We start from the raw sequence: 11,940 nt of genomic DNA, 5'->3' as shown, positions 1-11,940 counted from the left end.
GAAAAAAACATTTTATTGGGAAAAATACAATTTGTATAATTCAGCGTCGTCTGGTCTCAAGAGAAGCTCCTTCCTTTTGCATTCGCCTCTCTGGGGACCTGGAAGGTGATCTGGTTGGAGGAGACCAAGTCGCTTGGTCTTCAGTGTGGTCCAGTAAGAGCGATAACTGCGCGGCCACTTTCCTGCAAAAAATCCGGGGTTGTAGAAGCTGAGGTGGTTATGTGCTCAGGATTGGGGTCTGGGGTTGTGGATGGCTCTGGGAAAGGCGTGTTGTAGATCCTGGTGATGGTCACCTTTTTTGCAGCCTCAGCTCGGCCCTCTTAACTCTTAGCACCTGCAGTACAGGGTCGTCCTGGAACTCGCTGCCGTCAGAGTCTAGGGGAAAAAGAGGGGGCGCCAGGAGGTTGACTCGTGGGGTGCTGGACTACTATCCAGATCCGGGCAGCCACGCACATCAGCTCACCCTCTGCAGCCTCTAGAAGTCGGGCGGCCTGGCAGAGCAGATCTGAGGAGGCGTGGTCAGCAGCGGACGGGGGCGTAGCCACAGCCTCCAGAGACCCCGCCCTGAAGGAAGGGGGCGGGGCCTCGATGCAAGCGGACACCTCCTTAGCCGGAGGGGGCGGGACTCTGGGTTTCAGATACCCAGCTTCAGCCAAGGGAGTGTCTTTGTCCTTCTTCGGCTCCGACATCGCTAGGGGGAGCTTGGCCTTGGCAATCCGAGACTCTGCTTTAGACCGACTAGGCGGGGTCTGTTCTTGGGGAAAATGGGATCCAGATAGAGGGGGTGTAACTTTGGTTTGGGGCTGTGTGGCCTTGACTTTCTGAGATTCAGTCTCTGCCAGAGGTGGGCCCTCAAGGTGAGGGGGCGTGTCCTCCAGGCTGTCCGGGAAAAGCCGAGCGGCTACTACCTGGCCCAGGGCGCCTCTGAGCTGCAGGCCAGGACCCTCGTCAGCTGCCGTGACTCTCCCAGCGGACTCGCGGCGCCGGGCTCTGCCACTCCCAGGCTTGGGGCCCTGCTTCTCAGGCTGGGCGGGGCAGCTTGGCGCAAGAGCCGGCGGATCCTGGGGGACGGCTGGGGGCGGGGAGGTGGAGGCTGAAGGTGCCGCGTTGGAGGCCTGGGGCACCGGAGTGGAACCCGGAGGCGCAGGGGTAGAGGCGAAGGGCGTGGGAGGAATGGCCCCGACAGGTACCCAGGGACCAGGCTGCGGGGCCCAGAAGAACCCATGTGGGCTGGGGCCCCAAAAGATGTGTGGAGAGAACCCTGGCGGAATAGGAGGCCTCTCCATATAGAAGGCCTCCAGGGGACCAGGCCGGGTCACACTGCTCCAAAGTGGGACGCAATTAGGCTGGGTTCCCAAGGAAGCAAGGGACTCTGCAGGGGCAGCGGGAGCTTGTCGACAAACAGGGACAGGGACCTGAGATAAAGAGAAAGGGTAGAGGGGTCCTCAGTCGCCTCCAGGCTCCTCTTTCCTCCAGCTCTCCTTAGCAAACCTCCCTCCAGCCCCCTCAAGCTCCTCCCTCCCCCATCTCACTGGAGTGGTGAGGGCAGGAGTCTGGGGTAGCACCCAGGTTCCATCACCCTGCCCTCCTCGAGCCCTTTCAAGCTTCCGCCGCTGCCGCCACTGGTATAGAATGTCATCCTCTGGACGCAAGGGTGCCTGGGAGGAGATCGGGGCTGGAGCAGGGATGGGGGCATGTGCTGGTGTTCCTGTGGGGTAAGCAGAGAGGGGCTAGGGTGATGAGCAAACCAAGGACAGTCTGTTTATATACCTTTTAACTGTACCAGAAAGTTATTCAGACAAGCTCTCCAGATAATGTCCCAACTCATCCAAATAGGAAGTGAGAAAAGAAGCAGAGTCAGGGATAGAGCACTCCTGGGCTTCTCAAGCTGCCATCATACAATTCTTTATTCATCAGCAAGTATTTATTGAGCTCTTACTTTGTGCCTGGACATTATGCATACAGCAGTAAACAAGACAGATGCTCCAGAATCTGCTCTCTTCTCCCCCTCTTTTTTTTTTTTTTTTTTAATTCTTTCAGACATTCATTTTTGAGAGGGTGGGGAGGGGCAGAGAGAGAGGAAGACAGAATCCGAAGCAGGCTCCAGACTCTGAGCTGTCAGCACAGAGCCTGACATGGGGCTTGAACTCATGAACTGTGAGATGATGATGGCCAAAGTCGGACGTTTGACCAACTGAGCCACCCAGGGGCCCTTCACTTCTCCCCCTCTTTACTGCCCTTACCTGGGGCCAACCCAACAGGAACCTTTTCTCTTGTTTCTCTACTTCTGTCCTCCCAATCTATTCACCCTGCAGCCAGAGAGAGCCTGGGAACACCTGAGTCAGATCAGGGCCCTCCTGGATTAGAACCCTCCCCAGGCTGCACCTGTCCTGGTAAAAAGCAAAAGCCTGTGCATTTGTGGTTCCCACTGCCTGTCATGTTGTTCCCTCCTGTATGTACAGGGTTCAGGCCCTCAAATCCTTCCAATCTTTGCTCAGTATCACCTTCTTAGTGAGGTCTTCCCCGGCTACCCTATTTAAAACCAAAACAACCCCCAGCCTTACCACTCCCAATCCTCTTTCTTGTTCCATTTTTCCCCTTAGTACTTTTCACATTCTAACATACTCAGTATGGCGCTTCTTTGTTTATGTATCTCTGGCAGCTACACAAGGGCAGTGATTATTTCTGTCTGATCATTCTCATATCCCCAGTGTCAAGAACAAGGCCTGGTGCCACCAGTATCTGTGGCATAAATGCCAAATGAACTGATTATATTGAACTGCAGTGCCCAGACCCGTGCTAGGGATACCGCAGTGACTAAGGGTAAAGCCACTGGTTGTCCTCAGTTCAGTGGGGCGAATGGACATGGATATCATTCCGATCATTCAGAGCATAACTTCATCAAAAATGATCAGTAGGGCTACCATTGTCTCTTAAAAGACCTGTCATTTGATGTTGCACAGAGAAGGGGGGGGGGGTGTCACCCTGGATCTCTCTCCCTCACTCCCCTCTATATCCCGTGACTCTACTTCCAAACCTGGCCACTTCCCTCTACTCTGCTCCTCAGGCTCTGGCCCAAGTGAAACTACCAGCATCTCTCACTAGGGGGTCAACAGCAGCCAGAGGGAGTCTGTTAATACCCAACTTAGATCACATCCTTTCCCTGCTCAGAATCCTCCATGGCTCCCTAGTACTAAGATCATGACCAAATGCCTCCTGTGCCTACCTGGCCCAATGTAATCTGACTCCTGCCAGTCTCTTCCACCTTCCCCCACCCTACTCTCACCCCCCCCGCATCCCTTGCCTTTTCTAGTCCATTGTCTGTACCATGTTCCCTCCCACCTCAGGTCCTGAGTACATGCTAGAGGGCTACTGTCTCCACCATCATTGTTCAAGTCTCCAGTTAGATAGCCCCTCTTCCCCGGAGGCCTTCTGTGACTTCCCAGCATCACAACCATCGCATGGCCTTCATTTCTGCTTACATTTCACTTTTGTTTGTGGGGTTATATAGCTATTTTCTGCCCTACACTGACTATATTATGAGGACCATGAAGGTGGGACCATGTATGGTTGGTTCACTGTGGAATCGCCAAGCCCACTCACAGGGCCTCATCCACAACAGGTATTCAATGTTTTTTGTGTGTTTGTTTGTTTGTTTGTTTTTAACACTTACTTTTGAGAGACAGAGCATGAACAAGGGAGGGGTAGACAGAGAGAGAGACACACAGAATCTGAAGCAAGCTCCAGGCTCCAAGCTGTCAGCACAGAGCCTGATGCGGGGTTTGAATCCACAAACCATGGGATCATGACCTGAGCTGAACTCGGATGCTTAACTGAACCACCCAGGCGTCCCGGTATTCAATGTTTTTTTAGATGAAAGAATGAATACATTTCTGCAGAACAACTCATGAAGTACATACTAGTTTTACCCCCATTTTACAGATGAGAAAACTGAGGCTTAGGAAGGAAAGGTGAATAAAAGGTGAAGTGAAGCTGAAAAGGAGCAAAGAATCAGACAAGGAGGCAGGGTCACGCACCAGGCACGAACGCCCGTCTGTTCACTGTGCCTGCCTGTCCCCGCTCACTTAAGCCCCGTGAGACACGGAGAGCATCTGTCCTGTGCACCACGGCATCATCCCAGGACCTGGGCATGGAGTAACAGTAACAATAATGATGACAGTAGTAACCCAGGTCCTTCATCCCACCTCTGAAGTCTGAAAATTTCAGACGGCAGAAATGGAGAGTTCAACAGTTTGCATGCTTTAGCAGAGTCACACGATGTGAACAGCACTGCCAGGGGGCTGGGTCAGTACACCAGACTCAAACACATTAGCATTTCGCTGAACAACACGAAATTGCCAATATTCAACCACCTTTTACTTACAAAGACAGAGATCTTCATGTGGTTCAATGTAACACAACCATAGCAAAAATTGTACGACTAGTCACCCTAAATGAAATACACAGAGATCATATACAGCCTTCATACTCTTCAGGTCAGATTTTGCATCAAATCAGGTATGGTGCCAAATTAGCAAAGAGCTAATTTCCAATTTTGGACATCTGTGTTCAGAACTGCGAACGGGATGCAGGGAGAGAGCCTGCCATACTAATGATAGGTACTGTTCACAGACCGGCGGTAAGCGCACCCTGCATTATTCACCGACTCATTTATTACCCCTGTTCTAAAGCTGCAGAAACAGAGGGGCCCAGAAAGGTCCCAGGTGACACAGCTGGTAAATGTCAGAGCTGGGATTCACATCCAGACTGCCCTCAATCGTGGCCTCAGAACTTACCGTGTGCCTTGGGGTCAGAGCCCTTGCTGGAGTCAGGGGTGAAGGTCATGGAGAAGGCAGAGAGGCCATCAGAGCTGACGGGGCATGACGAGCCGCTGGCATCGCTAGGGCTGAGTGAGGAGGAGGAGACTGAGGCCTTGCTGTAGGGAGAAAGCAGAAGTGAGGCAACAGAGGTCTCAGAGGCAGTGGGCTGGGCCCGGAGCTGTAGGAGTGGGGACGATGAGGGCAGGGAAGGCACCTGCGCTTGAGCAGCCTGGCAGCTCTGCTCTGCAGGCTCAGCGTCTCCAGGTCCAGCAGGGGTGAGTTCCACGTGCTGAGGCTCTGTGAGGTGACAGGGGTCAGAGGCCAGCCCCCACCTCAAAGGGTGCTGGGAAAGGGGCTCTGGACAGAGGGCCCGAAGTCCAGTCTGCACTCCACCTGGTACCCTCACATGCTGGCTTAGAATCTGCTCCTCCTCCTCAGGGAAGGGGGACCCAGTGTTCCTCTGTGGATCCACCCCCGCCCCTCCGCGCCTCCCCTTCCCCACCTTGTAGTCATTGTTGTGGGAGAAGGGTTGACCTCACCTTCCTGACCAAGACTGGCTAATCGCAACAATCTGTCCTCTGGTTCCACAGTGATTGGCTCAAAGATGAACGAATGAGAGTAAGCCCTGGTGCTCTGGAAGGAACTATTGGAAAATCCTCCTCTTTCCGCTAAACTAACTATGTAAGTTAGAAACCTAGAGCGAACTAAGGCTATCTTAGTGACTTCATGGGGAAAGCCTGCCTGAGATTGAACCCAACAAAGAGGAACAGAGATTCAAGAGAGCTGAGTTCCTCTTAATACTGTCCAAAAACCTGGATCCAGCCATGCCTGAGAGCATATACATTTGGATTTCTTGATTGTATTAGCCAACGAATCCTTCTTTTTTGTTTAAGCTTCCTTGAACTGGGATGGACTCTAAGTCTATCCCAGGGCTGGAGCTGTCAGTTCAGGTACAGAGGGAAGGAAGTGGATGAGGATGTCACCTGCTTCATTTCCTGAAGGGGGGCCACAGCCTTAGCCTGAGATGTGCTCATCACCTTGGCAAGAGTTGAGACTGCTATGTCGGGTCTTCCTTCTGGTTCACTGGCTCCTGCTGAGAAGCCCCAGTTGACTTTGGTGGGGTATGAGGAATGTCTGCTGGGGACATTGATCAGGAAAGGTTTTCAGCTGGGAGTGGATGGGACTGAAGCAGGTACCTGCTGCAAGTCGACTGCTGGTGTCTGGAGATTCAGGCCGCAGCCACCAAAAGTCAGCTGGGCCTGCAGGCTGGCGTTCCTCTCTGCTTGTAGGCTGAGCCTGGCGGAACCGGTTTATGTACCTATGAGCATCAGAGACTGGGAGGTGGGTGAATGAATGGAGCCACATAATAATGACAATAACAGTCACAATAGTGACGTTTATCAAGTACCATGGAAGTACCTACTACTTGTCCCTCAACATCTGTTCTCCTTTCTGATATAATAATGCAATATTATATAGGACTATATAAGACTGGACAGGTCTTCTACAGATATATTTATCAGGGATCCTTACAGTTTTATGGTCATGTAACTAGATTCTTGACCAACAGGGTATGAGGAGATGTGATTCTGGAAAGTGGATGTGGCTGGGAGCCATTTTGGTCCATAAAGGAAAGAGCAACAGCCTAGTGATGGGAGGCAACAAGATAGAAGGAAACTGTGTTGTGTCCCTGACATCTCAACTAGGGGCTGCCATATCAGCCCTGGTTGCTTCTACCTGGACTGTTAGGTGAGGGAGAGGTAAATGTTCTCTTGATTAAGCCCCAATTAATTTGGTACTCTTTATTAAAGCAGCTGAACTTGCAGCATACAAATCCAAGTACTATGTTATAGTACTTGTTATAGATGCTTTATAGACAGTAACTCGTTGAAAGTTTAAAACCGCCCTAGGGGGATATATGCTATTAATATCCCAATTAACAGATTGAGGCCCAGATTGGAGGGTAAGTGACAGAGCTAGGATTTGAACCCAGGCAGCCTAGCTCCAGAGCACTTAATAACACACATGAAGTGTGGTTCTAAAAGTGCTGCATTAACAACTCTGGCTATGATGATTATTATGGGATGCCTGCCCCCTCCTGACCCAAAGCCTTCTTTCCCTCCAGGGCTCCTGGTACTTACTTGGCCACCACGGACTCCCGGCTGTCAACCAGGGTGGGTGGTGGGGAGGCTCCCTTCTGTTCTTCAGTGGTGCTAGGTGGGGAAGGGGTCTCTGAGCTGGATGGCCAGGACTCTTCAAACAGCTCAGAGGAGTTGGGACCTGTGGCCAGAGCCTTAGGAACTTTGGGGAGCTTGGACTTCTGGGACCTGGACGGGCTCAGGGTCTAAGATACGGAGATGGGGAGAAGAAAGTGAGGGCTGAAGGGTCATCCCTGTAGGGGAACGAAGACACACACGAAGCGTGTCTCAGTCCAGAGGGGAGGAAACACATCCTATAATGGCAACAGCTCAGTGATTGGGGCTATGACAGGGGATCCAGGTGACAGAGGACTGAGTAAGGGCAGAGCTGTAGGGAGGGCAGGAGGGACTGTCTCTTAATTTCCTACCCCTATCTCTCATCACATGTCCTCCTTCCCTCTAGTCACTCCCTCACCACTGGGCTCACATACAGCACTCTCTATGGGGTGTCCTCACCTTGGGGTGCCAGGTCTGGCTTCGGGATGGCCAGTAGTGGCTTTGATCCAGGGGAGTATCCTCAAAGGGGCTGTCTCCGACTGAGAAAACTGGCAGACTGCAAGGGGAGATTAAGGCTGGCAAGCGGAGCATGGTCAGTGCAGCCCTGTTAGGGGGTTGCAGGGTGGAGTCGGGTTGCAAGGTTGGAAGAGGAGGGCAGAACCAGATTACAATTCCCATAGATTCCTGGAAGAGATGAACTATAATTCCCATGAAGTGCCACTGCACATTCAAGATAATGATACTAGAGGCTCGATTCCCACCAGCCCTTGAAGCAGTCTCAGAAAACCAAGGAACTGCTAACTGGTGGCTCTTAACCCTAATCCAATCTAGGAGACTTTAAAAAATACAAATGTGAGGTCCTCACCCCAGGCCAAAAGAATCATAATATCTGGAAGGAGGCTGGGCATCTGTATCTCTTTTGCATCATCCGTGACTTCGGCTCAGGTCATGATCTCACAGTTTGTGAATTCGAGCCCCAAGACGGTCTCTGTGCTGACAGCTCAGAGCCTGGAGCCTGCTTCCCATTCTTTGTCGCCCCCGCCCTCCCCTGCTCATGCTGTCTTTCTCTCTCAAAAATAATAAATAAAACATTATAAAAGAAAAGAAAATAAGAGAAAAGAAAAGAAACAAGCCTAAAACTTATCACTGTACATTTCCCATAAGTCCTTGGGACACTGAGGCGAAAACAGTAAATGGACTACAGTCCCCGTAACTGGGCTCCGCCTTAAGCAAGAAAGGTCAAAAACAACACCCATAGGAGTCTGGGGGAAATTTTAAAATTAAAACATTTAATTTCCAAGAGGACACTGGGCATCTTCAGAGGAAAATGAAAAGTCCTGGGGCCACTTAGAAAGCGGAACATAAAACGCTACGGGACCCCCGAGACGATGAAGTCCAAGGCTGGAGCAGCCAAAGGATGTGGGGCATCTTGGGAGTTGTAGTTCCAATGCGGTTGAGAAAGAGACTCCGGACCCTAGCAAATCTGACCCAAGGCTGTGTTAATCTCACTCTAGGTCCTCCCCAGGCCTCCTGTGGTCCCCGGGAAGGATCGCTCACCTGCGGTCCATCCCGCAGCTACCTGGGCGCTTCCGCCTGCTAAGCTCCTTCACTGGGCTGACCCCGCGCACAGCTTGGTCGCTTAGCAATGCCCTGCCAGGCCCGCCCCTTTCTGGGAGTGCCGACGCTAAAGAGAGCGGCCTCCAAAGCGACCAATGATGGAGAGGAAAATAAAAGTAATTGGAAACGGGCCAAAGGGAGATGTCTCACAACTGGCTGTATTGTCGGCCTGACTTGAGAGAGCATGTTTGATTGGAGAATCGTAGCGCGCGGCAGTAATTGGCAAGGCTGCGGACCAATGGAAAGGATCTGAGGGTGAGCTCGCGGTTAGGAAGAGTTCCAAAGTACACTAGCTGTCCAGCAGGGTGTTCTAGCCACGCCCCCTTTTGCTGCAGAAATGGACTCCAATATAACTACCGCTTTTCGCGTTGCAGAGCAATTAGAGAATCCGTCCCCTCTCTAACCAACGCCCCTTCATCCGTCGGACCAGCCAACCGGTCCCGCGGGGTCATTAACCACTTCTGTCTTGCTGCAGGAGCAGCTGGTTGCACTAAGTGCCAGGCCTGGGCTCCTAGCCGAAATGGTGGGATCAAAATGAGCTATTTCGGGCCCGGCGCGCGGCCCCTGGGGGGCCAGCCTGGACTGTTCGTGCCTGCGCCCTCTGGCTGCTGCTCACCTGGCAGACCCCACTACCCTGGGCACCCGAGGCTGAGTCAGAGGCCCAGAATTAGGCCTGGCTTGCCGGGGGGCTGGGCCCAAGGCCCTGTTGAGATGGGAGTAGGGTCTGTTTTGTGTCCTCCTGACAGCCTGGCTGGCTATCACATTCCCTGTACCCAAGAATCTGCTCCTAAGACCGCCATCTACGTCATCCCGGGAGCTGCCTGCGGGGCGGGAATGGATTAAAGGGACTGCGAACCGCGCGGTGGCCCTGGGTCCCAAATACCGTGCTATTCTACCTACTCGGCAAGGCTGCGCCTCCTCTTTCCCCTTTGGGAAATTGGGGGATCACCTCTGGCATCCAGCAGGCGCTTAATAAATGGCCAAGTCATTGTTGGGCTTTCTAAATAAGGCTCTATTAATGGCCGGCGCTGGCCGCGGTCCCAGTGTCCCCGGGCGGCCCGCCGAGGGGCGGACACAAGGCGTACTATAAGAGCGGCTGCCGCGCACGCAGGGGCACTGCGGAGCCTAGGGGCGGCGGCGGCGGCGAAGCAGGATGGAGATCCCCGTGCCTGTGCAGCCGTCTTGGCTGCGCCGCGCCTCGGCCCCTTTGCCCGGGCGCCTCTTCGACCAGCGCTTCGGCGAGGGGCTGCTGGAGGCCGAGCTGGCTGCGCTCTGCCCCGCCACGCTGGCCCCCTACTACCTGCGCGCACCCAGCGTGGCGCTGCCTGCCGCCCAGGTGCCAGGCCTGGGGGAGGGCGGTAACCTGGCCACTTCCAAGGCTTGGGGCCCCGGTCATCCTGAGGGGGGGGGGGGGGGGGTGTGTGTGAGGAATGCCCCCTGACTTTGAGCGGGGTGGAAAGTCCGGCCACTCAGAGGGGCTTCTAGAGTTGCCGTAGTATGGAATCTTAGCAGTCGGATTACTGAAGGGGGTGGGAGGTCCCTGACCCTCAGAGGAGGGGCTCAGCTCTGAGGGGCTGGAATGGCTGAGTCACTGATAGGGTGCGGCGGTCACTCCGAGGGGGAGCGTTGGTGACTGAAGGAGACCGGTGATCCGGGGAAAAGGGGGCGCTCAGTCATTCTGAAGGGGGCGTGTGGGTTCCCAGGGACTCCTGAGGGGAAGGAATGTTTTGTCATTTTCGGGGAAGAGTTTGGAGACTGTATGTGGTGTCCCTCTGTCTCGAGACAGAGGAAGGGTCCTGTGACTTGAGAAAGGGGGGCCTGGCCACTCGGGGAAGTGGAGGATGAATACTGCTAACTGTTGAGGGCGTAAGCGGCCCCGTGACTCCAGTGGGAGGGTAAAGAGAAGACTCTGGAGGCTGGGGGAAGAGGCATCTTGGCAATTTCTGGTGGTGGTGGTGGGGAGGGGGTACAATAAAGGCACCAGGAGTTCTGAGAGGAAGGGGGCTGGGGACTCAGTGTCCAAAGGATACGCTGGCTATGGGTCCTTGACACTGGGGGAGGGGGCAGGGTTACCCTGTGAGAGCCGAGGTCCCTGGCTTTGCCCAAGAGGGCCTCATCGGTCTGTGTGAGAGGAAAATCTGTGACTACAGGGGGAGGGGTGATCCCAGCTATTCCGGGTGAAGACATCCTTTGGGGCTAGGAGTGGGAAGGGAGACTGCCCAGTTCCGGAGGCCTGGGGCAAGGGCAGCCCCGGAAAGGGCGGGGGGAGGGGCCTTGCTGGGTCCTGGGAGCCTCCCCCCCCCCCCCCCCCCCCCCGCCATGACGATCGACTGTGCTTAGGTCCCGACGGAACCTGGGCATTTCTCGGTGCTGCTGGACGTGAAGCACTTTTCCCCAGAGGAAATCGCCGTCAAGGTGGTTGGCGACCACGTGGAGGTGCATGCGCGCCACGAAGAGCGCCCGGTGAGCCCGCTGGCGGGGGTGGGACCAGAATGCGTAGGCGGGACCCACCGGCCGGAGCGACAGGGCGTCTATAGGGAAAGGGCGGAGCCACTCAAATCTTGTTCTCTTTCCAGGATGAGCATGGATACATCGCACGCGAGTTCCACCGCCGCTACCGCTTGCCGCCTGGTGTGGACCCTGCCGCCGTGACGTCTGCGCTGTCTCCTGAGGGCGTCCTGTCCATCCAGGCCGCTCCCGCGACAGCCCAGGCGACGGCCCAGGCTCCACCGCCGCCGCAGGCTGCTGCCAAGTAGGCGGTCATGCCTGAACCCTGGGAGCCGCCTCTGGCCCCCTCTTTTAAAGCCGACCTGACTCCGCCCAGCCAGATGTCCTGAGCGCGCCAAAACCACCCACCCAATCTGGGATCCTACCCTGACCCTTCCCAACTAGGCTCTGCCCTGGTAACCTAGACCTTTCCACTGACGCTCCCACTCTCATACCCCCTCCAGCTTTCAACCCCCTGACACCTCCCTAGCTTCCAGGCCCTACAAGCACAACCCTTCAGCCTACAGTCTCCCAGCCCCACTGACCCCACTTTCTTGGCAATATAAACCCACTCAAAATTCCCTCCTCTGCTTCCTTCTGACTCATCTGTTAAAACATCTCCAAATCCCATTTTGATCCTTTCCCCACTCTGACACTATGTTATGGTCTGGCCAGCCCTGCTCCCACCCTAGATCAGTCAAGCATAATCCCTCTCCACCCCTCAAATATCCCAGACTGCCCAGACCTCCCACCCCAGACCATCTAGGCCTGGTCCTCAAGACTCTGGATCCTTCCCCCTCGTTCCAACTGGACACTACTCC

The 11,940-nt window shown here is 54.5% G+C and overlaps 2 protein-coding genes across 6 annotated transcripts; one reads left to right on the top strand and one right to left on the bottom strand.

Annotated features, from left to right (window-relative positions):
- Window positions 1-8,669, bottom strand: LOC125918355 (proline and serine-rich protein 3-like). 5 transcript variants are annotated; one of them, XM_049624354.1, is made up of 11 exons: window positions 8,573-8,669; window positions 7,475-7,571; window positions 6,962-7,164; window positions 6,017-6,138; window positions 5,804-5,913; window positions 5,035-5,117; window positions 4,797-4,936; window positions 1,533-1,708; window positions 464-1,415; window positions 294-375; window positions 1-182 (listed from the first exon to the last, which is right to left on the bottom strand). In XM_049624354.1, the coding sequence occupies exons 1-11, from the start codon at window positions 8,581-8,583 to the stop codon at window positions 41-43; spliced, it is 2,118 nt and encodes a 705-aa protein (XP_049480311.1). In that variant the 5' UTR covers window positions 8,584-8,669; the 3' UTR covers window positions 1-40. The 5 variants fall into 5 exon arrangements, with proteins under 5 accessions (XP_049480311.1, XP_049480312.1, XP_049480310.1 ...); XM_049624355.1 differs by having other exon boundaries at window positions 5,804-5,910; XM_049624353.1 differs by having other exon boundaries at window positions 7,475-7,619; window positions 8,573-8,666.
- Window positions 8,670-9,713: 1,044 nt separating this feature from the next.
- On the top strand, window positions 9,714-11,700 carry LOC125918357 (heat shock protein beta-6). The gene is made up of 3 exons (XM_049624357.1): window positions 9,714-9,968; window positions 10,973-11,095; window positions 11,209-11,700. Exons 1-3 carry the CDS (start codon window positions 9,786-9,788, stop codon window positions 11,386-11,388), a joined length of 486 nt encoding a protein of 161 aa, XP_049480314.1. The 5' UTR covers window positions 9,714-9,785; the 3' UTR covers window positions 11,389-11,700.
- Window positions 11,701-11,940: the final 240 nt, after the last annotated feature.

The sequence above is a fragment of the Panthera uncia genome, unplaced genomic scaffold (assembly GCF_023721935.1).
Source record: "Panthera uncia isolate 11264 unplaced genomic scaffold, Puncia_PCG_1.0 HiC_scaffold_694, whole genome shotgun sequence".
Lineage (NCBI taxonomy): Eukaryota > Metazoa > Chordata > Mammalia > Carnivora > Felidae > Panthera > Panthera uncia.
This window is presented reverse-complemented; position numbering and strand designations above follow the sequence as displayed.

What these genes read in the sequence shown, in the direction of transcription:
- LOC125918357 (XM_049624357.1), top strand. Translation starts at nt 9,786, where the DNA reads ATGGAGATCCCCGTGCCTGTGCAGCCGTCTTGGCTGCGCCGCGCCTCG. An exon ending in TGGCGCTGCCTGCCGCCCAG is followed by an intron (nt 9,969 to 10,972) that starts GTGCCAGGCCTG and finishes GACTGTGCTTAG; the next exon opens with GTCCCGACGGAACCTGGGCA. An exon ending in CGCGCCACGAAGAGCGCCCG is followed by an intron (nt 11,096 to 11,208) that starts GTGAGCCCGCTG and finishes TTCTCTTTCCAG; the next exon opens with GATGAGCATGGATACATCGC.
- LOC125918355 (XM_049624351.1), bottom strand. Translation starts at nt 7,726, where the DNA reads ATGGGAATTATAGTTCATCTCTTCCAGGAATCTATGGGAATTGTAATC. An exon ending in CTCTGACCCCAAGGCACACG is followed by an intron (nt 1,709 to 4,796) that starts GTAAGTTCTGAG and finishes CTTACCCCACAG; the next exon opens with GAACACCAGCACATGCCCCC. An exon ending in CTCCTGCCCTCACCACTCCA is followed by an intron (nt 1,416 to 1,532) that starts GTGAGATGGGGG and finishes TCTTTATCTCAG; the next exon opens with GTCCCTGTCCCTGTTTGTCG.